General features: G+C 39.0%; 1 protein-coding gene across 2 annotated transcripts in view; it reads right to left on the reverse strand.

Annotated features, from left to right (window-relative positions):
• Positions 1-25,527, reverse strand: part of Tmem255a (transmembrane protein 255A) — a 63,044-nt gene that overhangs the window by 4,976 nt on the left and 32,541 nt on the right. For both annotated transcript variants that reach the window (XM_046420925.2, XM_046420924.2), the window contains 2 exons: positions 13,687-13,849; positions 5,480-5,623 (listed from right to left, as the gene is read on the reverse strand). In XM_046420925.2, coding sequence (XP_046276881.1) covers positions 5,480-5,623; positions 13,687-13,849 — 307 coding nt within the window. The remainder of the gene's footprint in view (positions 1-5,479; positions 5,624-13,686; positions 13,850-25,527) is intronic.

Here is a 25,527-nt window from a genome sequence, read left to right on the forward strand (position 1 = left end):
TCCTAACCAGAGAGGAAAACAATGCCCCTAGGGGCCAAGAAACTCTGTGTCCAGGCATGTAGCACTCTGCCCTTCTAAATCCCTTTAGAGGGATGGGGAAAGGCAACAGGCCAGTTTTAGGTGTTCCCAACCACAGAAGGGAGGAGCAAGTTTCCTACAGTACAGCTAAAGAGAGTTCTGTTCTGAGAGGTATTAAAAGGCTTCTGTGGGCAGCAGCTGCCATGGGTGGCAGTTGTACACATTGATAATAAAAGGGGGGGTGGAACAACGGCCCTTGGGTTTTCACTTCTCTGTTTCATGGTTGGGAAGTATTATGGGAGAAACCAGAGGAGGCGATTCTCACTTCCTTTGAAGATAAAATTGGGAGTCTTAAGGATAAAATTGAAGGGTTTCTGGCAAAGCTAGAGAGCTAACTGGCTATGGTCCACACACCCTTGGGGTTCGGGGGGGGGCACAGTACCAGTGAGTAGTTTCCTAGCAACAGGCAGGCACCTTGGGAAAGAGCTGGCTTTGTTGTAGCTAGGGAGCTGGCGTGGCATTTTGGTTCCTGCCTGAGAGTCTGACATTAGAGCTTTGAATCCTCACACACCATGGAACATGAGGAGCATCTAAGTAGCTCACTGCTGGGCCTAAGTCACCTCTAGCTTTCTCAGTCACTTCTTGGAAGCCTGGATGACCTATAGGCTGATGGTGCTAAGAGAGTGTCCCCTTCAGGGACATGCATGGCTCTCCTCTCCCACCTCTTCCACCATAGCCTGCCTCCTCTCTGCTCGATGGCTGGCCCATGTTTTTCAGGATCAATGTACATTTCTGTCAAGGCATGTGTCTCTCTTTAGGAGCATAATAGAGCTGTGACTCCAAAAAGAGCCCTGGAGCTGGCCAGTGACAATCACTAGCGAGGGAAGTTGCCCCAAAGATAAAATCCAGGATTCGTTAGTTCTTTACATCCCCTCTCTGTTTTGCCCCAGAAAGCAAAGCTGGGGAGATGAAGAGAAGGGTGGATGAAAGGAAGGTGAAGCAAAGGGAGGAGAGGAGCAAGGTAAAAGGAGAAGAAGAAAGGAAAATCTTGGCCGGGAGGGGGAAAATGAAAAAGGTGAGTGACAGCATCAACAGCCTTCTGAGGCACTCAGCAACCTGTGCCATAAACTGCCTCCCCCAGGATTAAAGCAATCCTTTTATTAAATGGGCCCAATTTATAATGAGTCATTTTGAGTGGTTTAGGTGAAACATAATGTACCTGCATGTGCTTAATAAAGAGCTTAAATAGAGACTCTTGCATTCTGCATAGGCTAGCTTTTAAGCTTCAACTTGCCAACTCATCAAATGGAAGGGACTAGTCCATGGTTAATGTCAGGGAACTGGTCCAGTATGCCAGACTGGAAAGTATGACTGAGAACTTGTGGGGTTGATATAAAGTCACACTGGGTTTAATTTCCCAGAGGAAATAGAAACTGATGCTTAATACACTATACATACTTTGGACTACTTGACTAAAGCTGAAGGGATAGTGGGAAAATGAGTGCCAGGGAAATGAGCATGGAGGTAAAATTAGTCTCAGCTTATGTCCTTCTTGCTTTGGAGTAAGGGGAGTTCATGAGAAGCAAGGACACTTTGGAGTACAATGGAAATGGAAATGGAAAAGTTCCATTTCTCCATACTCAGTACTTGAAACTGCTTCAGGGTCAGCTGATCAAAACCAAGTCTTTGCTCAGGTCTGACCACAAGAAATGTTTCCCAAGCTCCCTAACTGGACAGCTATGCAATAAGGGCATGACTTTCCTCATCCTCCTACTGGCCTCAGAGTAAAAAGGAAATAGAAATCATCAAACCCAAAGTCACAGAAATAGTTCTATTTGGAAATTACAAAAATGGGGAAGTTGTTCAGAATAAAATCGAGGAAGATCAATTTTCTGGCAAGATCTTGGGTCATTTTTCAATCAGAGAAGAGCATGGGGGAGCTCTGGACTTTTGAGGGCAAGTTTGTGTTTCTGGTGGTTTTATCATCAGAGCTGGGGTGCATTTGCTGACTGCTTTATATTAATTTGAGAACATAAGCAGATGTTCCCTGGCATGTTGGCTTTCTTGGATAAAAGCTGGCCTTTCCTCCCATGAACGTATAATATAATGGACCTTGATGAACAAAAGAAAGTTCTACTCAAATACTAAGTTCTAAAAGGGAGACAAATTACTTAAAAGCATTTCCCTTGGAGGAAATGCAGAATGAATTTTAAGAACACTATATGCATGTATAAACATACCATAGGGGATTTCATCTTTATGTATAAATAGAACCAATCAAAAATAAATAAATGATCAAAAAGAAGATCAGTAGAGTGGAGGAAAGAGAATGCTGGGGGGGGGAGGAGAGGAGGGAAGAGGAGGGACATGAACTGAAACTGAATTCCATGCATACATGACTTTGTTGAGAAGAACACAACTACTATAATTCTAATACTCTAAAAAACATCCCTTGGGGGATGGGGATAGAAAAGGCAGTAAAATGAATAGGACATAACTTTCCTATGTTCGTATATGAATACACAACCAGTGAAACTCCACATCATGTACAATTGCAAGAATGGTATCCTAATTAGAATAAGTTATATTCCATGTATGTATAGTATGTCAAAATACACTTGATTGTCATGTGTATCTAAAAAGAACAAATAGAGCTGGGGATGTAGCTCAGTGGTAGAGTGCTTGCCTAATACATGTGAGGCACTGGATTCAATCCTCAGCACCATGTAAAAATAAATAAAATAAAGGTCCATCAACAACAACAAATCCCCCTCAAGACCAACACCATATAACTATAAAGTCTCCAAAGAGAAAATACAAAAGACAGCTTGAGTTTAGGACAAGAATTGGAAGTTGGGGAATGCATGAAGGAAGGGAACCCCTTTTCAGGGGAGACCAATTTAATGATTTAATAAGGAAGAGTCAAGAGACTCTTTCTGGGATCATAAATGACTGCATGATGACATATATTAAGTTCTTAAGTATAATGCTTGGAACATAGTAAATGCTCAAAGAATAGTAGATGTTATTAAAAAGTAGAGGTTTCGGTCTGGGGTTGTGGCTCAGCAATAGAGCGCTTGCCTAGCATGCGTAAGGCACTGGATTTGATCCTCAACACCACATAAAAATAAAACAAAGGTATTGTGTCTACCTACAATTAAAAAGTGCTTTAAAAAAGTAGAGATTTCTACAGTCCCTTTAGTTCCTGTTATAAACCCAGAGTGTAGGTTTGTACTAGGTGGCTAAATCTGGATCCCTTCTCTGGATTAGGTACCCTGTTTCTATAGCATTTTGAGTAATAGTTTATTTATTTTTTAGTCACCAATGCTATCCCCACTCCCAAGTCCCTAGACAGATCTCTTAATGCAGGGACTGTTATTCAACCATCATATCCACAGCTCCTAGCATGGTTCCCGGCACAAGGGAACATAGAGTAAGTGTTGATTGAACTGCAACCCAATGCGAAAGTCATTGTTGACACTGTCAATCTCATTTTCATTCCTGGTATAGGGTTTGAGTGACAAATGGCTGATGGAGTCATGGCTCTACACCCCAAAGAGGTTTTTCCTATCTTGGAGCTTCTGAGAACCATCACTAGAGATATTATTGTCCCAACTCAAGGGGCTCATTATAAAGTGTAAATCCCTAAAAATCAATGAAATTTACTTTGATATAAAATGAAAGTGGCCCCAACCCCCAAATGGTTTCATTATAGGGACCCCAAGAGAATGGTGATCCTCCTTGTGTTAGCCTAACATGCCTGAGTTTTTTTAAAGGATAACTTCCTGCATCTGTCAGTACTGAACTTATCTGTTCCTTCTTGAGCATATTTCCATTTTCCAGCCTATATTTGGATAAGAAGTTACCTGAGGTTTCTATCTCAGTATATAGTAGGCTTTAAAACAAATTCTAACATCATTTTTCTAAGCTTTAATGGATACCTTCTTGTACTAATACTATCTTTTATAGGAGTGAACAAGTCCATGTTCATACTTATATGTATTATTATTGCATTATAAGGCCTCAGACCTCTCCAAACAGTGTCTAAATCAAATGCAATCATACTTTATTCTACTGAATAGGTTCTTTAAGTTTTAATTATTTTGTTCAACTGAATCTGAAATTAGGTTGCCCAAGGGCTTTGTATTGCCAAACTGGCTCATTAACTGGAAGTACCCCCCAAACAATCATGTTTTTATGTCACCATGGAGCATTCATGGGCTCTTACTCAACAGAAAGCAAATTCATTATTTCTTTCCCTTAAAAGGTTTTTCCTATGGTCCTTGAATTTTGAATTAACCAGATTTTAGTGTAACCCCACTTTTATATGGTTGAAAGCTTATAATTTCTGCTCTGATTTGGAAGGGTCTCCCAAAGCCCGTGTATTGAAGACTTGGTTCCCAGCCTGTGGTGCTCCTGGGATGTGGTGGAAACCTTAGGAGATGGGGCCTAGTGGAAGGAAGTTAGGTAACTGGGACAGTTGTGGGACTCTGGCCCCTTCCTGTCTCTCTATTTGCTTCTTGGTCACCATGAGATGAATAGGCCTCTTTCATCACACAATCTTGCCATGATGTTTGGTGATGCTAGAGGCCCAAAGCAACAGGGCCAAATGGCCATGGATTGTAACCTCTGAAATTGTGAGTCAAAAGAAACCTTTTCTCTTCTTATGTTGTTTACCTCAGCTATTTTGTCATAGTGAAGGAAAGCTGACTAACACAGTCACTGGACATGTCTAAAGGACCACTTCATTTGTTTCCATAAAGTGCCCAGTTCAGTGCTCTGCACATAATTAATCCCTTTTAATTAAGTGCCTTTTGGGGTTGTTTTTCTGCACTTAGTCTCACTCAAAAGGAAAAAGGGAAAGTGCAAATTTAGTACACTATTTCTGACCTATGTGATAATACAGCAGTAAAGGGTAGGGGTGTTATAAAAATATTTTCTTTATGTTGTCTTAGGAAGTCTGAAGAAAAAGGGACTTCCTCATTGCAGGTTTGATTCAAGTGCTTGTGTGTCTCAGAGGGCCCTTGTGCTAAGGAGCAGGGATAGGCCTTTTCCCATGGCAAATGAATGGGAAAAAAGCCACTGTTGTATAGGGGTCCTTGATAATGTACTAATGAGCTGCCATTTTCCAGCCAGTTTATCTTCTTGTAGGTATAGTTCAAGACAATTTGGGACACCTTGGTCCTTTCCTCTTTCTCTTCCTTTTTCTTCCATCTCTATTTCTTCCCCTCTTGTGCTACTTCCACCCTCTCATCTCTGCCATCTCTCATTTCCTGCCCACTAGTCCTTATCCTAGTCACTGGTACCATAGGATGCTAAAGGCAATAAGGACAGAGAGCCTGGCTACCTCGTATATGTTATGAAGACAATGGGAAGGTTCTATAAATGAATTGAGGGAAAGAACAAGATAGCCTGAGCAAGAACAAGGGAAACAGAGAATTATTTTTCTCTCCAAACATACCTGAAAGTCATAAGCAGAATAAGGTGGCAGGTGGGGAGGGCTATGGTAGTAGGTATTGTATGATGCCACCTGGGGACGAGCATAGTAAGAAACAGTCGGATGGGCATTTTCAACAGAACAGTTCAGTGCTGGGAGAGTAGGATTCTGTAGAAAAACACAAATTAGAAACAACATAAATGTTCATCACTAGGAAAATGGTTAAATAAACTGTGATACATCTATACCATGGAATACCATGTAGCTCTTGATAGACAATGAGACCTATATTTAGTGAAAGAGAAAAATTTCCAAAGCATATTGTTGATTTTTAATGCCACTATGATACATTAATATAGAATGATTCCAGTTTATGTTTAAAAAGGTTGAAATAGTTGTATATGTATGCATATTTATTAATGCAAAGAAACCTGGAAAGCTTCACAACAAACCATTGACTCTCTGGGGAGGGGACTAATATTAGGAGAATAGGGGCTCTTAACTTTCCACCAATGCCAATGTTTTTACAACTAATATGCACTGTGTCATTTTCCCCAAAACATTTTTTTTTTTTTGCAGTGCTGGGTATCAAACTCAGGGCCTCCCACGTGCTAGATAAGCACTCTACTGCTGAGCTGCATCCCCAACCCTTCCTGCAACATTTTTTGAAATTTTCATGCCTATATAAATATTGAAATTATTTATGTCATTTTTAAAAACAAGGACTAAAAAAGAAAAAAAAGACTCAAAATGCTAAATGTCAAATGGACAAGGCTGAACAGGCTACTGCTCTTGGTATGACAGAATGCATTCAATCATAAAGAGCTTGTATAAGTTGCAAAGATTCTTGTAAATTCCAACCTTACTAAGGAGCTCTCCTGTAGACATGAAGGGTATTAATTTCTCTTCAGCCCTGCATGGCTAGCAGTGCACAGAAGCTATGAAAGTTCAAGCAGAGTATATTGATCCTTTTTTTTTTTTTTTGCAAACAAAACAGCACAGAAAAAATTTTACCATTTTTACAAGCTGATGGTATATGTAGCACTTCAAGCCTTCAAGGGTTTAAACTAAGGATGTCTAGCATAGAGTCCCTGCTCTCAATAGGGCCACAGAATGTCTAAAGGAAGTTACTACTGCTCATTAGTTCCCAGGTACATCTGTGCTTTGTACCACGTGGGTCAAGATGTGGGGTAAATGATTTTTCTCTTTTCTCCACCATTGACTCCTTCTCCATTCATGTGGATAATCGAGAGCTATCTCAAAAGATCAATGTGTCTTCTTTCTGGAATATGTCTACAACACTTTAGCAGAAAGCAGAAGCTTCCACTCAAGTAGTGAAAATATGTGGGTAGGCTTTGGCAGTGGCACAGGCAACTGTGAGGGTGTTGGCAGGGGAAACTCCCTTACAGCAAGTTTCAACACAGCTCTACTGCTCTCTTCCTCGCAGTGAGTTACTGTTTACATCTCTAGGAGGTCTGAAGAGCTGCAAACCTCAGTCATTACAATGCAGCTCACAGACAACCTGAGAAATGTTTGTCAAACTCTTTAGTGTGTGTGATCTTGACCATTCCAAGGGTTGGCTTGCTTTTTACAGAAAGAGCCCTTAGAAATGCCCTTACCTCTCCACCAGAATTCTAAGAAGAAAATTCTACCCATGGGGAAGTACCAGAAATCATGTTCCCTTGATCTTCTGTCTGTTATAAACAGAATGAAACCAGCTCTTTTATCCAAATAAACTAAGCCCAACTATGGAAAGACAATCCCGCAACATCAGCTATATCTATAAAAGCGTTTGTGTGTTCAGTGAGGCTAAGGGTCAAGACCATATTTGAAAGGGCACTTACAGAGAAAGAAATACAAAAGGAAAATGGAACAAGCATTGGAAAGCCACTTTAGAGAAAAGAGTCAGGGATAGAAGATGCAGAGAAAATGGACAGGGTAACAAGAGAGAAAGAAGAGGGAGTGAGGCGAAGGGGGACATGAAGAATTGGGCAGGTATGAGGCAAAAGAGATGGTCCAAAATAATAGTTTGGCTATATTTTAAATCAGTAATTCTGATTTTACAGCAGATTTAGGCTCTGTTTCTATTTGTGTGCACATAAGAACCTCTGTGAGTATGTGCGTATTTGTTAAAATTCTTGGGCTTAAATTGTGAGACCCCCATTTTGAGCTCCAGTAAAACAAAAGGTTACTAGGTAGCACAGGGAATGGTGAAAGCAATCTTGCCTAGACAAAACTGAGTCAATTCTGAGACAATGATTGTGGACTTTGGAAAGACTGCTACTTTTATTCATCTTTAGTTTACTCCAAACCAGAGACACCAGTTAGGAGAAAAATGGCAATATGTATTCACTTTTTAAAGATTCATCTTAAGTCTGCAGATATTTAGTCAACTTATACTTCATCAAACATTTGTTTGTTATCCTTTTCACCAAGCACTTTTTCTGATCAGGGAATGAAGACATCCTTTTTCTTTTCAGGATCCCACAATTCTGGAAATGGTGGCTCCTAGCAGCTTCTATTGAAGGCTGCCAGCTCACAGACTTTGGCTTCTGTCCTCACTCCCTGGAAATGACTTCCATCATCCAGCACCTCTGGACCTCCTTGGAGACCCCAGGGCACTCTAGTCAGGGAGGAGACACAGTCACCAATGACATTGGGACCTAGGCCAAGGATTTTATTTAGGCTCACCTGATTAGTGTTCCAGGACCTTGTACCTCATGCTCTTGTTTTAATAAAGTGATCTAAGTTATAGTCCCTCCTCGGTTGCCCCATCTTACATGCTCATGCTGTGAATCAAGTATCATCTCCCCTGTTATTTACTTTCACCTTTCATTGTCCATACTGGTCCTTGACAGAGTTTGTAGGTTTGACATTTGATAGGTACTTGGTATTTCCCTCCCTCTCTACCCTTACTGTTAAAGAAGCTCCCAACAGTTAGCAAAAAAAAAAACTCACTTTAATTTTTTTTTTTAATTAAAGCAACTAAACAAAGGAGGTAATGTCTATTACAACACTTGTAGAACCAGAAAGGACTAACCAAATGTTAGGGGCAGCGGGGATGGAGTAGAAAGTGAAAAGTCTCTGGCATTTGAAAGATCTGGGCTCCAGTCCCAGTTCTGCTATTTAGCTCTGGGAAAGTGATTTGACCCTTCTTGGAACATTTCCTCAACTGTTAAATTGGGACAGTAATACTTACCTCATGAGAGTAATAATGAAGATCAAAAAAAGTAAATGTGCAAGTATGCTTTTAGAAAGTTTAGAGCTACTACTGCATTTATCAGGATGGACTATCAACAAACTTATTTTTCCTCTCTAGGTTAAAGATAACAGTGAAATTAAGAATTTGGTGATGAACTTATATATCTGAGATTAACTGCTTTTTGACAAGGGGGCTAAGACCTAAAATGGGGGAAAGAACAGTCTCTTGAACAAATGTGCTAGGACAACTGGATATCCACATGCAAGAGAATGAAATTGAACCCCTTACCTCACACCAGATACAAAAAATAAATAAAAAAAATCTACATGTAACTCATATATTTGTGGTGGGACTGCAAATTGGTGCAACCACTCTGGAAAGCAGTATGGAGATTCCTCAGAAAACTTGGAATGGAACCACCATTTGACCCAGCTGTCCCACTCCTTGGTCTATACTCAAGGGACTTGAAATCAGCATACTACAGTGATGCAGCCACATCAATGTTTATAGCAGCTCAATTCATAATAGCTAAACTATGGAACCAACCTAGGTGCCCTTCAACAGATGAATGAATAAAGAAAATGTGGTACATATACACAATGGAATATTACCCAGCCATAAAGAATAATGAAATTATGGCATTTGCTGGTAAATGGATGGAACTTGAAATTATCATGCTAAGTGGAATAACCCAATCAAAAAAAAAATACCAAAGGCTGAATGTTCTTGCTGATATGTGGATGCTAAAACACAATAAGGGGGCAGGAGAGAGGGAAGAATAGAAGTTCATTGGATTAGACAAAGGGGACTGAAGGGAAGGGGGGGTGGATTAAGAAAGACAGTAGAATGAATTGGACAGAACTTTCTTATGTTCATATATGAATACATGACCAGTGTAACTCCACATCATGTACAATCACAAGAATGGGCTCCTAATTAGAATAAGTTATACTCCTTGTATGCATAATATGTCAAAATATACTCTACTGTTATGCACATCTAAAAAGAACAAATAAAAATTTAAAAATGTACGTGTAAGAGCTAACACTATAAAATTCTTAGAAGAAAACAGGAAATTCTTCATGTTCTTGGATTTTAAAATGGATTCTTACATATGACAACAAAAGCACAAGCAACAACAAAAACAGATAAAATTTAAAAACGTTTGGGCATCAAAGGACATTACTGATAAAATGAAAAGAGAACCCTTAGAATGGGAGAACATATTTTAAAATCACATATCTATAGAGTTCTAATATCCACAATATATAAAGAACTTTTACAACTCAATAACAAAAAGACAAATGCTCAATTTAAAAAATGGGCAAATAACTTAAATAGGTATTTCTCCAAAGAAGGTTTCAAATTGCCCACAAGCACATAAGATACCCAACATCATTGGCCATTATGGAAAAGCAAATCAAATCTACAATGAGATACCACTTTGCACTCACCAGAATGGCTACAATTAAGAAGAAAGCATCAGTGAGGATGTGGAGAAATTGGAACCCTTATATACTGTTGGTAGGAATATAAAATGATACAGCTGCTGAGGGAAACAGTTTGGCTGTTCCTCTAAAAGTTATATACAAAATTACTGTAAAATCAAGCAGTTCCAGCTCTAGGTTTATGCCAAAAAGAACTGGAAACATGTATTCCAACCAATACTTTTATTTTTTTAATATTTTATTTTTTAGTTTTTGGCGGACACAACATCTTTGTATGTGGTGCTGAGGATCGAACCTGGGCCGCACGCATGCTAGGCGATCGCGCTACTGCTTGAGCCACATCCCCAGCCCAACAACCAATACTTTTATATGAATGTTAATAATGGCATATTCCCAATAGCCAAAAGGTAGAAACAATCCAAATGTCCAACAACAGATAAAAAGAAACAAAATGTGGTATACCCATAAATGGAATTATCATTCAATCATAAAAAGAAATGAAACACTGATATATGCTGCAAGGTAGATGAATTTTAAAAATTATAAGTGAATGGAGCCAGACACAGAAATTCACACATTTTATGACACAATATTTATGAAATACAGAGAATAGGGCTGGGCATGGTGGCATATGCCTGTAATACCAGCGACTCAGGAGACTGAGACAAGAAGATCACAAGTTGCGCTGGCCTGGGCAACTTAGTGAGACCCTGTCTCAAGAAAATAAAAAAGTGCAGGGAATGTAGTTCAGTGGTAGAATGCTTGGCTAGCATGTGTGAGACCCGCAGTTTAATCCCTAGTACCATACACAAAAAAAGAAAGAAAGATCCAGAATAGATGAATCCCTAGGCACAGAAAGCAGATTAGTAGCATCTGAGTCTCAGGAAAAGGGAAATAGGGAGTAACTGTTTAATGGATACAGGTTTCAGGTAATGAAAAAGTTCTGGAACTAAACAGATGTGACAATTGCATGACATGACATTACATTGTGAATATACTGCCACTAAATTATATACTTCAAAGTGGTTGACTTTATGTTTGTGACTTCCTCCTGCATTTTTAAAGGGGCACAATAAGGAAAAACAGGTCTGAAGGCCAAAAGCTAGGCAGAACTATATTTTTTATTGCACTACCTTCTCAATCCTTTCTTCTTTCTAACTTCCAGAAATTTCTTGAAGAAAAGATGTCTTCCCCAGGTACCCTTTGCCTTCAAATCACAGCCCCTTCTATCACCATGGAAAAGGATTTTATCCAATATTTCACACAGAGAGGGTGGTAGCACAAGCTATTATCATGTCTGTGGCATATTAGCCTTTTTCCTTTTTAAAATATATGCATTTTGAAAGTGGACAAGGAGAAAGAGGACAATGCCCATCTTCCAAAAATGGTGGAATTTTCAGCACTATTACTTTTAAAGTGTAAAACTGGAAAGAGGGGACATCTTGCAGGAACACCATAGAGCCTACCAAGTAGCCACCACCTACTCCATTTGTGCATCAAGATGGCTCTGCCACCCACGCCTGAAAGCATTAGGAACAATCAGGGAACTCCTACCAGTCCTGAGATCCTCATCTCCTCAACAACCAACTAGGAAGCTTATTTTCCAGTCCTTCCATTTGCCCATGGGGGAAAGTCTCCATGAACAAAGGGAATTCTTTTTCTCTAAAGAAGCCCCAATCCAGAAAGAGATTTCCTTCAGCTCTCTCACCTGAAAGCTCCCTCACAAGAAATCCTTACAAGAAATCCTTTTCCATCCTAAGGCCTATGTTAGTGCTTCCCGTACTCCTTAGAGCTTCAGATTTCTGTAGGGAGGGGAGAAGGTGAATAAGGAATGTGTATATAAGAGAGGGAAAGAAAAGAAGAGAAAGACTGAGTGTGGGCAGTAATGGATTTCTTTTGACATAGGGTCAGCAGCAGGGATGCTCAGTATTTCCTGTCAGTCCAGTTCTGCTGGGGACTTGCTGTTCAAACCTAGAGGTTTTTTCCCCCTTATCCAACCCCACCTTTCATTTTCCATCACCCATCCTTTTGACAGTCTGGGATCAAGTTACAAACTGCCTTTCAAGTTCCAGTTCCTTGGGGAACCTGAAACAGGGCCGAAAAACAGGCACAGGCCTAGCTCTGCTATAAGGTCCTTGCTTAGCATCTGGACAGCCATCTTAAGTGAAAGACCATTTTAAGAAAAATTTCACTTTCCCGCCCAAGGACGCATCACTACTCCCCCCATACCAACCACACCTGTAACCACCTGCATTAGGACCCATCCGGCTCTAATCCCTGAGCCTGCCCCATAAAAATCCCGAATCTCAAGCCTATGTTGCTTTCTCCATAGGGAGAGATGGCCTTTATTTGTCAGTTCTTACAAATAAACTCTCGTGTGTATCTCTGCCTGGTCTCTTTCCTTTGCCTGATTCCTGATTCCTCACTTTCGTTTCACTGCCTATTCTCCTTTCTGGGGCCAAAGCAAACTCCTTTTAGGCACAAATAATTCTCTAAGCACATTCCTTTGAAGAAGTGGTGCTCAACCATGGCTACAGATCAGAATTACCTGGGGAGCTTTTAAAACAATCATTGATGCCTAGGCCTCAGTGTAAACCAGTTAAATCATAATCTCTGGAGAAGTGGCCCAGGCATCTGGGCTTTTCTGTTTGAGGTTTTTCTTTTTATGCACATTGGGAGATTCTAATATAAAGCCAGGTTGATAATTATAGCTCAAAATTATCATCTCCATAATTAAAGATGAAGGCTTATCAAATTAGCAAATAAATGCTTAGAAGTGCTTTAAAAGCAAAGAAAGGAAGAAACCTACTGTTAAAGAGTGCATACTATGTGCTGAATCCTGGCATACCTTTGCAGACAACACACAAATATATGGAAAAGATTTGGAAGAGAGAAAAGGGAATGTGGGTATGCTGAGGTTGAGGTTGAGGTTGAGATTGAAAGTAAGACCTGGCAAGCATCTTAGCCTGGGGCTGGCTCTTCAAATGCAAAAAGAAAAGAGCCTAGATGCTTTTTCTGGAGAAATTCCAGGGTGAAATTCCTGAAGAGGGGGAGACTAGTATTAATCCTTCTTTCCTTCCTTCTCTACCAAAAGCTTTTAAGGGAAAAAGTAACCAAGCTTTCTATTGAAAATGTCAGGGAGAGGTATGACAGACTGTTTACATAACTCGTATAAATGGGAGAACAGAAAACACCCCACCCTCCTCCCGTCCCATCCTCAAGATATGCCTCAAGAGCACAGGTAATTCATGTTAACAAGAAATATTTGCAGACTGATGACACTGCTTCAACTTGAGATGTTTGAAGGCAGCTACACCCTTGAAACAATTACTTCTGATTGCTCCCTTCAAAATATGGGTCTCAGGCTGGGGTCATGGCTTAGTGGTTAGCACATGTGAGGCACTGGGTTCAATCCTCAGCACTTCATAAAAATGAATAAATAAAATAAAGGTATTGTGTTCATCTACAACTAAAAAATACACATTTAAAAAAAATGGGTCTCCATTTCCTCCAGTTACCTAGCCTTGCTCCCTACACCCAACAGGAACCACTGGGAAATGGAAAGTCACTTCCTTCCTTACCATGTCCTTAAAGCCTCCGAGGACCGCAGCAGTGATGATGCCCAGGAACAAGCCGACAATATTGAGGATGGTGGCAGACCAGAGCAGGTGGTAGAGATGGATGATATCCTGGCAGCTGCTGACATCGATGTATTCATAGTACCCACCAGTGATCTCCACCCTGCTACAAAGGGAGGAACACATTATAGTTAGTATTCTGGAGACAGGCTAACCCCCCAGGGATTTGGCTACCATGTAGCTCAGCAAAGATACAAGTGGGCAGGTAGGGAGCTGTTGTAAGGGTCATCATAGCAGTGTACTTGGGGAGCAAGACACTATAATAAATAAAGTATGATTGCTATTTATCTAAACAATCAAGCAAAAACAAAACAAAAACAAACCAAAAAAAAAACCCTCTTATCTGCCAGAGAAATACTTGTAACCATCACTAACACTATCCTAGATGGCATTTATTGATACTTGCTATATACAAGGTACAGTGTTGTTTTACATGTGTGGATTAATTAAATTTGTGTTTTCCAATATTGTAGCCACTAGCCACATGTGTCTATTTAAATGCAAATTAAGTCAAATTTAGAGTTCAGTTGCTCAGTCTCATTAGCCACGTTTCAAATACTCCATAGCCACATGTGGCTAGTGGTTGCTGTACTGGAGAGAACAGATTTCAGAACATTCCATCATCACAGAAAGGTCTATTAGACAGTGCTGCAAATCCTTATGGTATTCTGTGAGGTAGGTACTGTTACCCTTTCCATTTTGTGGATGAAGAATATGAAGCACACAGAGGTTAAGGAATTTGCCCAAGTCATAAGTGGTAAAGCTGGGATCCAACTAAGGCTTCAAAGACTCCAGTGTCTCCCTTGTCAAAACAAAACAACAATAGAAGTCCCACCAAACAAACAAAACAATGTCCCAGCAAAGAACCAAAAATGAGTTGCTGTACCAAACCCTGAATATCACCTCCTTGGAAAGGCTTCCCCTACCTACTCTTTCCAAAGACACCCCATCATCCACCCCTCTCTTGTTTATATTGCCTGCTATGGATCAAATTCATATGTTGAAGCCCTTGCATTAAATGTGACTGTACAGTTAATATAGGTCCTGCATGTGCAGATTCAACCAACCACAGATTGAAATATTTTAAAATGGGGATCTGGAGCAAGATGGCTGCTGAATAAGATCCCCCTGTGATCTCTCTCCACAGACAAGTCAAGTAGCTATTCATGCACTACACTCCCAGCACAAGAGATACAGAAATCAGGTGAAAGATCATCGTGCCTGCTTTTAGTATGACAAAATGAGAAGATGCATGGAAGAAGACAGGAAGGGAAGAGGTGCCTGTATCATCCCTCCCCAACTCCAAGCCCCCCAGCATGGGGAGACATACCTCCCACTTGGGGAAGGAAGAGAGAATTAAGTCCAGGCCTCAGACTTGAAACCCAGTGCCAGGTACACCATGGTGAAACTCAGTGATGGGCAGAGCCCCACGACCCCCTACTGCCAAGCCAATACTCGTGAACTGAGGCTTTGGATTTGTGTTAAGCAAGGTAGCAGGAACTGCCTCCATCATCCCTTCCCTAACCATGGGAGACACACCAGGGAGCAGAATTTCACCCTCTGGGGAATAGGGCACAAAAGCTAGTTAAGGAATTTGTCTCACAGCCCTTTGTTAGACCCACTGGGATAAGACAAGCACCCGACAGAAACTGAAGGCCCCTTATGCAGGCCACAGATCACAGGCCAGAACCCAGACAAGGAGCTATAGTTCAGCTCTGTCATCAGGCAGAGACCTGTGCACTAGCTGGACAGACCCAAGTTTCTGTTGCCTCAGTTCCACCCTTAGAGTGGGCTTAAGGAACACCTCCCTCCTCACAAGACTATGCAGACCTCTGTGGCTGAGAGTCAGGTTTGGCCCAGCTTAACACAAGCCTTAGTGGCCAAAAGTCTGTCTCCAACACCCATCCCCCAACCTCAGGCAACACAACTATTGCCAGGCCAGTGCTTACAGATGAGGCTCTAGAATTGCCCTGGCACCAGGCAGAGACCTATGCCCCAGTGGGACATACTTCTGTTTTAGCCTGCATCACTGCCATCTTTAGTGTGGCCTTCAGTGTACCCCTGAGACTGTGAAGATCCTTGCAGCTATAAGACTCAGGCACACCCCAACTTAGCATCACCTCAGGTGATGACCCTCACCCAAGGGCCTGCTTTCATCAACACTACCATAACCTCAGGCAGCATAGTGTGGTTCAAGACCTCATTTTCCAGGGACAGGACACAGTACTAAGCACACGACTTTGCCCTGGAATTTTCTACTAAGCTGGTAAAACCTAACACTGGGAAGATACTAATGGTCCCATCCCTATCTCTGCCTGTGGATGGAGCCTCTGGAAAAGCTCCAGTATCAGGGGAAGACACGTGGCCCTAAATTACTGAAATTCTATTCCAGCCAGTATCACCTGTGGCTGGTTGCTATAGCAACAGGCAATCCATGGAAGTGTGGACCTTGGTCCCACACAAGTGTTGTTGGTCTTGGTGGCCTGTAGGCTCACGGTGTGATAAAGATTGGTGGGTTTCATGGCCACAGGTATGACATAAGAGCCTGGGGCTGCTCCATCCATGGTAACTGCCTAGATCTGAGCAGAATACTACAGTATCTGACCACAGGCAACTTCTCTGGGTAAGGCATCTGGGCCTACTATGGCATCAGGGAGAGGTTTGCGGGGATAGACTACTCTCTCTAGGTACTATTCTATTTCTTTCTGAACAATAAACCCAATGAGTATTTGGGACAAACCTGGGCTTGGACTGACCTTTAGTATTGAAACAGTGACAATGCACCAATAGTGGACCTGGAATATCTGGACTTGGGTATAATGTAGTGCTGAAATGGTGAAAATAACTACAAGCTCAAAGAAAAGCAGTCTGCCCTAGAATTTCTCAAAAGAGAGGCACAAACTGGATTATGAAAATTGAAGTAAATACCTGATCTTTCAATGCCTAGATGATGGAACATGCATTTTTAAGCATTAAGAGCTGTTAGGAAATCATGACCTCACTTAGGACTCAAAAATAAAGTGCCAGAAACTTTCCAGGCAGTAATCAGTATAGGGACAGTCTCAAGAGAATTTTAAACAGCTGTTTTAAGGAAACTCAATGAGCTTGAAGAAAACAGAGAAACTGAGCAAAAAGATGGACTCAATTAAAAATTTCAAATAGAAATTCTTTTTCTAAAAAATATTTTTAGTTGTAGATGACAAAATACTTTTATTTTATTTATTTATTTTTTAAATTTTTATCTGGGGCTAAGGATCGAATCCAGTGTCTCAGACATGTTAGGGAAGGACTCTCCCACTGAGCCACAACTCCAGCCCTCAAGCAGAAATTCTTGATCTGAAAAATATACTCAGCAAAATTAAAAATGCAATAGAAGACAATGAAGCAGGATAGATCAAACAGAAGAAAGAATTAGTGAGCTCAAAGGCAGGCTATTTGAAAATACACAGTTGGAGGAGAAAAAAAGAATGAAGAGGAATGAAGAAAGCTTATGGGAACTTTGGGACAATATTAAAAGAGAAAATATTCAAGTTACTGGTGTTCAAGAATGACTTGAGAAGTCCAAAGGGGTAGAAAGGTTATTCAAAGAAATAATATAGGCGCTGGGATGTAGCTCAGTGGTAGAGTGCTTGTCTAATATGCATATGGCTCTGGGTAGCACTGCAAAGAATGAAAAAAATAATAATGGAAAAATTCCCTAACCTAAAAAAGAGACAAATATCCAAGCATCTAGGTTCAAGAAGATCAAAGGTCACTGGTCAAATCTAATTCAATCAAATCTAGACACCTGAAAATTAAGGTCCTCTCACAGATGAAAGGTAAAGAGAAGATTCTCAAAGCTGTTAGAGAGAAAAACAAAACAAAACAAAACAAAAACAAACAAACAACAAAAAAAACAGGGGTGCCACAACTCTCCTGACTGCAAACTGCTCAGCCAAAACCTTAAAGGCCAGAAGAGAGTGGTATGAGATTCTTTTCACAGTGCTGAAGAAAAAAACTGTCAACCAAGAACAATGTACTCAGTGAAGCTATCCTTTAGAAAGAAAGGAGGGTTTTATAAAGACTTTCCCAGACAAACAAAAGCTGAGAAAATATATCTCCACCAGACCTGTCCTACAAGAAATGCTAGAGGAAGTTCTTCAATCTTAAAGAGACATTAATGATTAAGAAGAAAACATAGGAATGTATAAAACTTATGGTAAGAGTAAGTATACAAATTCAGAATGCTCTAATATTTTAAGCATGGTACATAAGCTATACATATGTTTAGCATGTATACTAAAAACTAAAACAATTAAAAATGATAATTACATTAATATGTTAAGTGATAGACAATATAGACAGAAGTAAAATGGGATATCAAAAATTCAAAATGTGGGGAGGAATGAAACAAAACTGGAGTTTTCTTATGAGTACACTTTATCTTTTTTGTTCACTTATTTGATTCTGTTCTTATCCTTAAGTTGCTAACATTTCAAAATAGCTTATTATAAGCAAAGATGTTTTTGTCTCATGATAACCACAAAGCAAAATTCTATTGTAGATAAATTAAAAATAATAAGCAAGAAATTAAACACACTACTATAGTAATTTACTTAACCACTAAGAAAGACTGTAAGGGAGAGAGAATAAGAGGAACTAAAACAAAAGTATAAAATAAGTTACATAATGGCTATGTTAAGCCCTTACATATCAATAATTACCCTGAATATAAATGGATTAATTCTCCAATTAAAAGACTGAATGGATAAAAAACAAGCTATAACTTTATGTTGCTTATAAGAAACTCACTTCACCTCTAAGGACACTCATAGACTGAAAAGTGAAGGGATGGGACAAGATATTCCATACAAATGAAAACCAAAAGAAAGCAAGAATAACCATACTAACATCAGATAAAGTAGACCTTAAATTAAACTTTGTGAAAACAGACAAGAAACATCATTATATTAATGACAAAGGGATCCATTTGGCAAGAGGAAATATCACACACACACACACACACACACACACAGACAAGCAGAAACACATGCATGCGTGCACACATGCCTAATACTGGAGCACCCAAATATATAAAACAAGTATCAAAATAAACACCTTACTTTCAGTAATGGATATATCATCCAGATAGAAGATCAACAGCAGAGTTAAATGGCACCTTATACCAAATAGACCTAATAGACACCTGTGAACATTCTACACAACAGCTGCTGAATACACACTTTTTTTTCATCAGCATGTGGTACATTCTCCAGCATAGATTATATGATAGGCCACAAAACAAGTCTTAATAATTTTCAAAAATTGAAATCATGTTGTTTTTTTCTGAACATAATACAATAATGCCAGAAACTGATAATAAAAAGAGTTTTGAAAAATATACAAGTACATAGAAACTAAACAACCTACTTTTGAACAACCAATAGATCAAGGAAGAAATCAAGAAGGAAATTTTAAAATTTCTTGAAACAAATGAGAATGAAAACACAACATGCCAAAACCTATCGAATATAGCAAAAGCAGTACTAAGAGGGAAGTTCATAGCAATCAATGCCTACATCAAAAAAGTAGAAAATCCTCAGATGAACAATCTTCTACTGCATCTCAAAGAACTTAAAAACAAGAACACACATGGGGCTGGGGTTGTGGCTCACAGGTAGAGTGCTTGCCTAGCATGTGTGAGGCACTGGGTTCGATAATCAGCACCACATAAAAATAAAGATATTGTATCCACCTATAATTAAAAAATAAATTTTTAAAAAACAAGAACACACAACACAAACTAAACCAAAATTAGTAAAAGGAAATAAATAATAAAGATTAGAGAAGAGATAAATGAAATGTCTAGAAAAGTAATGAAACAAACAGCTGGTTCTTCCAAAAGATAGACAAACCCTTAGCTAGACTAATAAAAGGAGAGAGAATACTAAAATAAAATCGATGAAATGGGAGACATTACAACTAACACCACAAAAATACAAAAGATCATTGGAGATTGTCATGAACAACTATATACCAACAAATTTGATGATCTAGAAAACTGGACAAATTCCTAGACACACACACCTTACCAAGACAGAATTAGGAAGAAATAGCAAACCCCAAAAGACCAATCACAAATAACAATATTGAATCAGTAATAAAAAGCCTTCCATCAAAGAAAAGCCCCAAATCAGATGATTTTACTGCTTAATTCTACCAAACATTTAAAGAACTAATACCAATTGTCCTTAAACTATTCCAATAAAAAAAATAGAAGAGAAAGAAATTCTTCCAGATACATTCTATGAACTCAGTATTATCCTCATACCAAAACCAAACAAGGACACAACAAAATATAAAGAAACTATAGACCAATATCCTTGATGAACATAGACATATCTGTAACAAAATACTAGCAAACCAAATCAAATAGTATATTAAAAAGATTATTCATTGCTTGGGGATGTAACTCAGTGGTACAGCACTTGCCTAGTATGTATGAGACCCTGGGTTCAATCCCCAATACCACACACACACATACACACAAAAAAAGTTATTCACCATGATCAAGTGAGATACATCCCAGGGATACAAGGATGTTTCCAAATACACAAATCAATAAACATGCTACACCATCTCAAAGGAATAAAGGACAAAAACCATGTGGTCATCTCAGTCAATGCAGAAAAGCATTTGAAAAAATTCAACATCCTTCATAATAAAAACACTGAACAAATGCATATAAAGAACATACCTCAACATAATAAATTTCATTTATAATAACCCTTCAGCTAAGATTATCTTAAATGGGGAGAAGCTGAAAGTGATTTCTTTAAAATTTGGAACAAGACAAGGATGCCCATTTTTATCCCTTTTATTCAACATGGTGCCAGAAGTCCTAAACAGAGCGATTACGCAAAGGGAAAAAAAAGGACATCCAAATTGGAAAAATTAAATTATCACTGTTTGCAGATGACATGATTTTTTTTTAGAGAGAGGGAGAGAGAGAGAGAATTTTTTTAATATTTACTTTTTAGTTTTCGGCGGACACAACATCTTTGCTTGTATGTGGTGCTGAGGATCGAACCCAGGCCGCACACATGCCAGGCGAGTGCACTACCGCTTGAGCCACATCCCCAGCCCGACATGATCTTATATATAGAAATCCCAAAAACCTCTACCAAATAAATTATCAGAGGTAATAATGAATTCAGCCAAGTTACAAGATTCAAAATTATACACAAAAATGAGCAACTCTGCTCTATACCAATAACAAATTATCTGAAATAGAAATCAAGAAAACAATCTCATTTATAATAGATTCAAAAAATAAAAAAGATGTGAAAGATCTCTATGATATTAATTATAAAAACATTGATGAAAGAAATTGAAGAGAACACAAAAAGTAGAAAGACATCCTGTGTTCATGAATGGAAAGAATCAATATCATCAAGATGTCCATACTACCAAAGCAATTTACAAATTCAATGAAATCCTTATCAAAATACCAACAGAAAAAATTCTAAAATTTATATGAAACCACAAAAAAATATTTTTTAGGGGGCTGGGGTTGTGGCTCAGTGGCAGAGAGCTTGCCTCTCACATGTGAGGCACCAGGTTTGAATCCTCAGTACCACATAAAAATAAATAAACAAAATAAATATAAAAAATATATTTTTTAGAAATGCCAAAGCCAAATTGGCCAAAAAGAACAAAGCAAGAGATATTTATGCTATCTGACTTCAAAACATACTACAAAGCTGTAATAATCAAAACAAGATGGTATTGATATAAAAACAGACACATAAACTAATGGAACAGAATAGAGAGCCTAGAAGCAAACCCACATATCTACAGCCAACTGATTGGCACTTAGAACATGTACTTGAAAAAAGACAATCTTTTCAATAAATGGTGCTGGGAAAATTTGATATCTGAATGCAGAAGAATGAAGCTAGACCCCTATCAACTCAAAATGTGTTGAAGACTTAAGTGTAACACCTAAAACTATGAAAGTTCTAGAAGAAAACATAGGAGAACTTCTTCAGGACTTGGAATGTGCAAGGATTTTTTTTTGGGGGGGGGACAAAACCTTAAAATCACAGGAATTGAAAGCAAAAATAGACAATTGTGATAACAACAAAGTAAAAAGTTTCTGCACAACTAAGAAAACAATTGATGAGTGAAAATACAATGCATGAATGGGAGAAAATATTTGCAATTAAGGGTTCATATCCAGAATATATAAGGAACTCCAAAAACTCAAACTATGAAATAACCCCATTTAAAATGGGCAATAGATCTAAATAGACATTTCTCAAAAAAGACATACACATGGCCAATGGGCACATGGAAAAGTACTCAACATCATTGATCATTGGGGAAATGTGAATCAAAGCCACAATCAGGGCTGGGGATGTGGCTCAAGTGGTAGCGCACTCACTTGGCACGCGCGGGGCGCTGGGTTCGATCCTCAGCACCACATAAAAATAAAATAAAGATGTTGTGTCCACTGAAAACTGAAAAATAAATATTAAAAAATTCTCTCTCTCTCTTTAAAAAAAAAACACAATCTCTTAAAAAAAAACACCTTACCATATTTAGAATGGCTAATATCAAAAAGACTCAAGATAACAAGTGCTAGTGGGGATGTGGAGAAAAAGGAACCCTTGCACACTGCTGATAGGATATGGAGGTTCCTCAAAAAATTAAAAATAGAACTACCATATGATCCAACAACTCCACTGCTGGGTATATATTGAAAGGAAATGAAATCAGTATGTCAAAGACACATTGCACTCCCGTGCTCATCTTAGCACTAGTCACAATAGCCAAGAAATGGAAATGACCTACGTGTCCATCAACTGATAAATGGATCAAAGAAAATATGGTTCATGTACGTAATGTAATCATATTCAGCCTCAAAAAGAGCAAAATCTCTTGTTATTTACAGCAAAATGTGTAGAACTAGAGAACATAAAGACAGAAAGACAAGTACCTCATGATGTCACTCATATGTAGAATCTAAAATAAGTTGAGTGCTGCAATAAACATGGGAGTGAACATGTCTCTTCAATCTATACTGATGATTTAGGTTATTATAAGTAATGTAGAGATGATTTAAAGTATACAGAGGGCTTATGTAGGTTATATGCAAATATTATACCATTTTATATAAGGTACTTCAGCATCTACTGATTTTTGGTAACAGGAAGGGGAAGGGGGATAGAACAAATCCTCCCTCAATACCAAGGGTACTGATAATGAATCTGAAACACTGTAGTTTTTAAAATCAAACTCACAACCAAATGCCCCAGCATCAAGATGGCTACTGCATGTGACTTTCCTAATATAAGAATACCAAAAATGAAAAAAGAAAACTCCAAGTTTAATCTCCAAAATGAACCAGGGAGAAATTATTCATATAAGAAATGTTTTAAACTTTATAGTTGAATTTATATTAATATTCTTTAAAATCAGCTTCTCTGATGAAGTGAAATCAGTGTGGATACAGGACAGACTACATCAGAAGCATCAGTGTTTGTGCCCACGTGTATCTGCTTGTGTGTGTCAGTGTGTTATTTGTACATGCCTATGACAGTCTGTGTATGTAAATATGCTTGTGTGCATATGTCTTGTAGAGAGACATGGTTAACCATGCAGATTTCTAGGCCCAGCCCCTGTCCTACTGCATCTGGCAAAGCTTCTGACAGTAGAGCTGTGTTAGCAAGCCCATCAATGTTGGAGACCCACTGTTTTCAAGTTATGAGCTTCCACAGAACTTTAAGGGTGTTGTGATTCATCAGAATTTGAATTGGATTTCAATATTTTCAGGAACGTGTCTCAAAAGCCAATTCATAAACGTAACTTGAGTGTTTCCTGTAAGTTAGCACTGTACTCAGACTTCAGAATGGGATCAGGTGGATATACAGATTATTTATTGTCCCCAAAGGCACAGCTAAACAAGGAACTATCCCCTGAAATGAGCAGGCATATGTATAAAGGTGAGTGTGGAATTGTAGAGGTTAGGGGCCAGCTTTTGACATCCTTCAAATTATCTTTGCCTGTCTCCTAAAACACAAAGTGTGGGCTGGTAGTATACATAGACAGGCAGTATGCCACCACAAACTCTGGAATCAGGCTGAATTTGAATCCCTATTTATTGTCTGACCTTGGGCAACTTTCTTAACCTCTCTGAGCCTGGGGGATTTAATGAAAACATGCATGAAAGCAGTACTGCAGCACATAATAAGAGACACCACAAAAACACATGGTTACATTTTGTCCCTTCTAAGAGCCACCCTCTGGCAACACAACTCAGATCTCTGGATGCTGTGCCTAAAGTCATTAATGCTTTCAAAGCACAGATATGAACATGAACATAGATGAGGAGTTAGTTTATTTTAAAGTATTCAGTAATTTGGGGCTGGGGATGTGGTTCAGTAATAAAGCATTTGCCTAACATGCACAAGGCCCAGCATCACAGAAAAAAGTAGTCAATAATTTTATAGAAGATATGTTTGGTTTCAATTAAGTGAGTTAAACAGCTTTTTAAAATTTTAAACTGAACCATGAAGTGAAATAATAAAAATACCTAGATGTGGTTCAGGTTTTGGAAAATTAATGTGGTTTGCTTCTGTTTTGAGATTTGTGATTCCATCTGGTCCAGTCTCTGAGCACAGCTTCCTCTGGAATTGCACATTTTCCATTGCCACTGCCTCTACCCTCATGCCTCCAAGACTGTAAGCCCCTCCTACTGGTCCCTATGTTGCCTGATTGCTCATCCTAAAACACTTTTTAAACTATGTCATTTGCTTAATCAAAACCTTTTCGGGCTGGGACTGTGGCTCTGAGGAAGAGCACTTGACTTGCATGCGTAAGGCACCGGGTTCAATCCTCAGCACCACATAAAGATAAAAAAAATAAAGATATTGTGTCCACCTATAATTAAAAATAAATTAAAAAAAAAACAAAACAATCTTTTCATAGCTCCCCATTATCTTCAGGAAAAAGTGTCCAAATTCCTCAGTCTGCCACAGTCTGGCCCCAAAATGGTGACCACATTCCAGTTAGGCTGAAGTTCTCCAAAACTGCAAACTGGCTATGCTGGATATTTATTCCAAACCTTTACTCAGATTTCTCCTCTTCCATGGGAGATACTGCCTTCTGTTCTCTACCTGTTGTAATCTCTCCCACTGCTCAAAACTTCAATAGTGCCCTTCTTTGAGGACTTCAGAGCCCATTCCTTATCTTTTCTCCTGGACTCTCACAGCCTCAAATTGTCTATGCCTTTTAGTTTAGATGAATTGTTCAGTTATTCATCTAATCCAAAATATATGGAGAGCCAACTCAGTACTGAATACTGTACTACAACAAAGTTTGAGGTCACCATGGTGACTGTTGAAATCGTAACCTCTTGAGGGCAAGGGTCATCTCTTACACTTCTTTGTGTCTCCCTCACTACCTAGCACAGTGGTAGAAATGTGACAGATTATGGTTAAATACTTGGTGAATGAGTAACTGAGTGTGCGACTGATCACTGCACTTATCATGAGATTGGCTATCCCCATATAAGTGACTTGCTCCCACTTGCTCTCAAATTGCTGGGTGGGTCTGGAAACAGATTACCTCTCTGTATTTCAGTCTTCACTTAACAAAGGAGAAGGGATTATATCTTGGATAAGGCAGGAGGGCATCCTTCTGCTCTTCAACAGGGATCTGAAACCACTCAGCAATTGTGGGTGGGCAGGCAGTGGCAAGGCATTGCCTCTGTGCATCTCTGTCTCTGCATGTATTATATAC

Source organism: Marmota monax, unplaced genomic scaffold (assembly GCF_021218885.2).
Source record: "Marmota monax isolate L192 unplaced genomic scaffold, Marmota_monax_Labrador192_F-V1.1 WCK01_AAM20220418_F8-fsc00155, whole genome shotgun sequence".
Taxonomy (NCBI): domain Eukaryota; kingdom Metazoa; phylum Chordata; class Mammalia; order Rodentia; family Sciuridae; genus Marmota; species Marmota monax.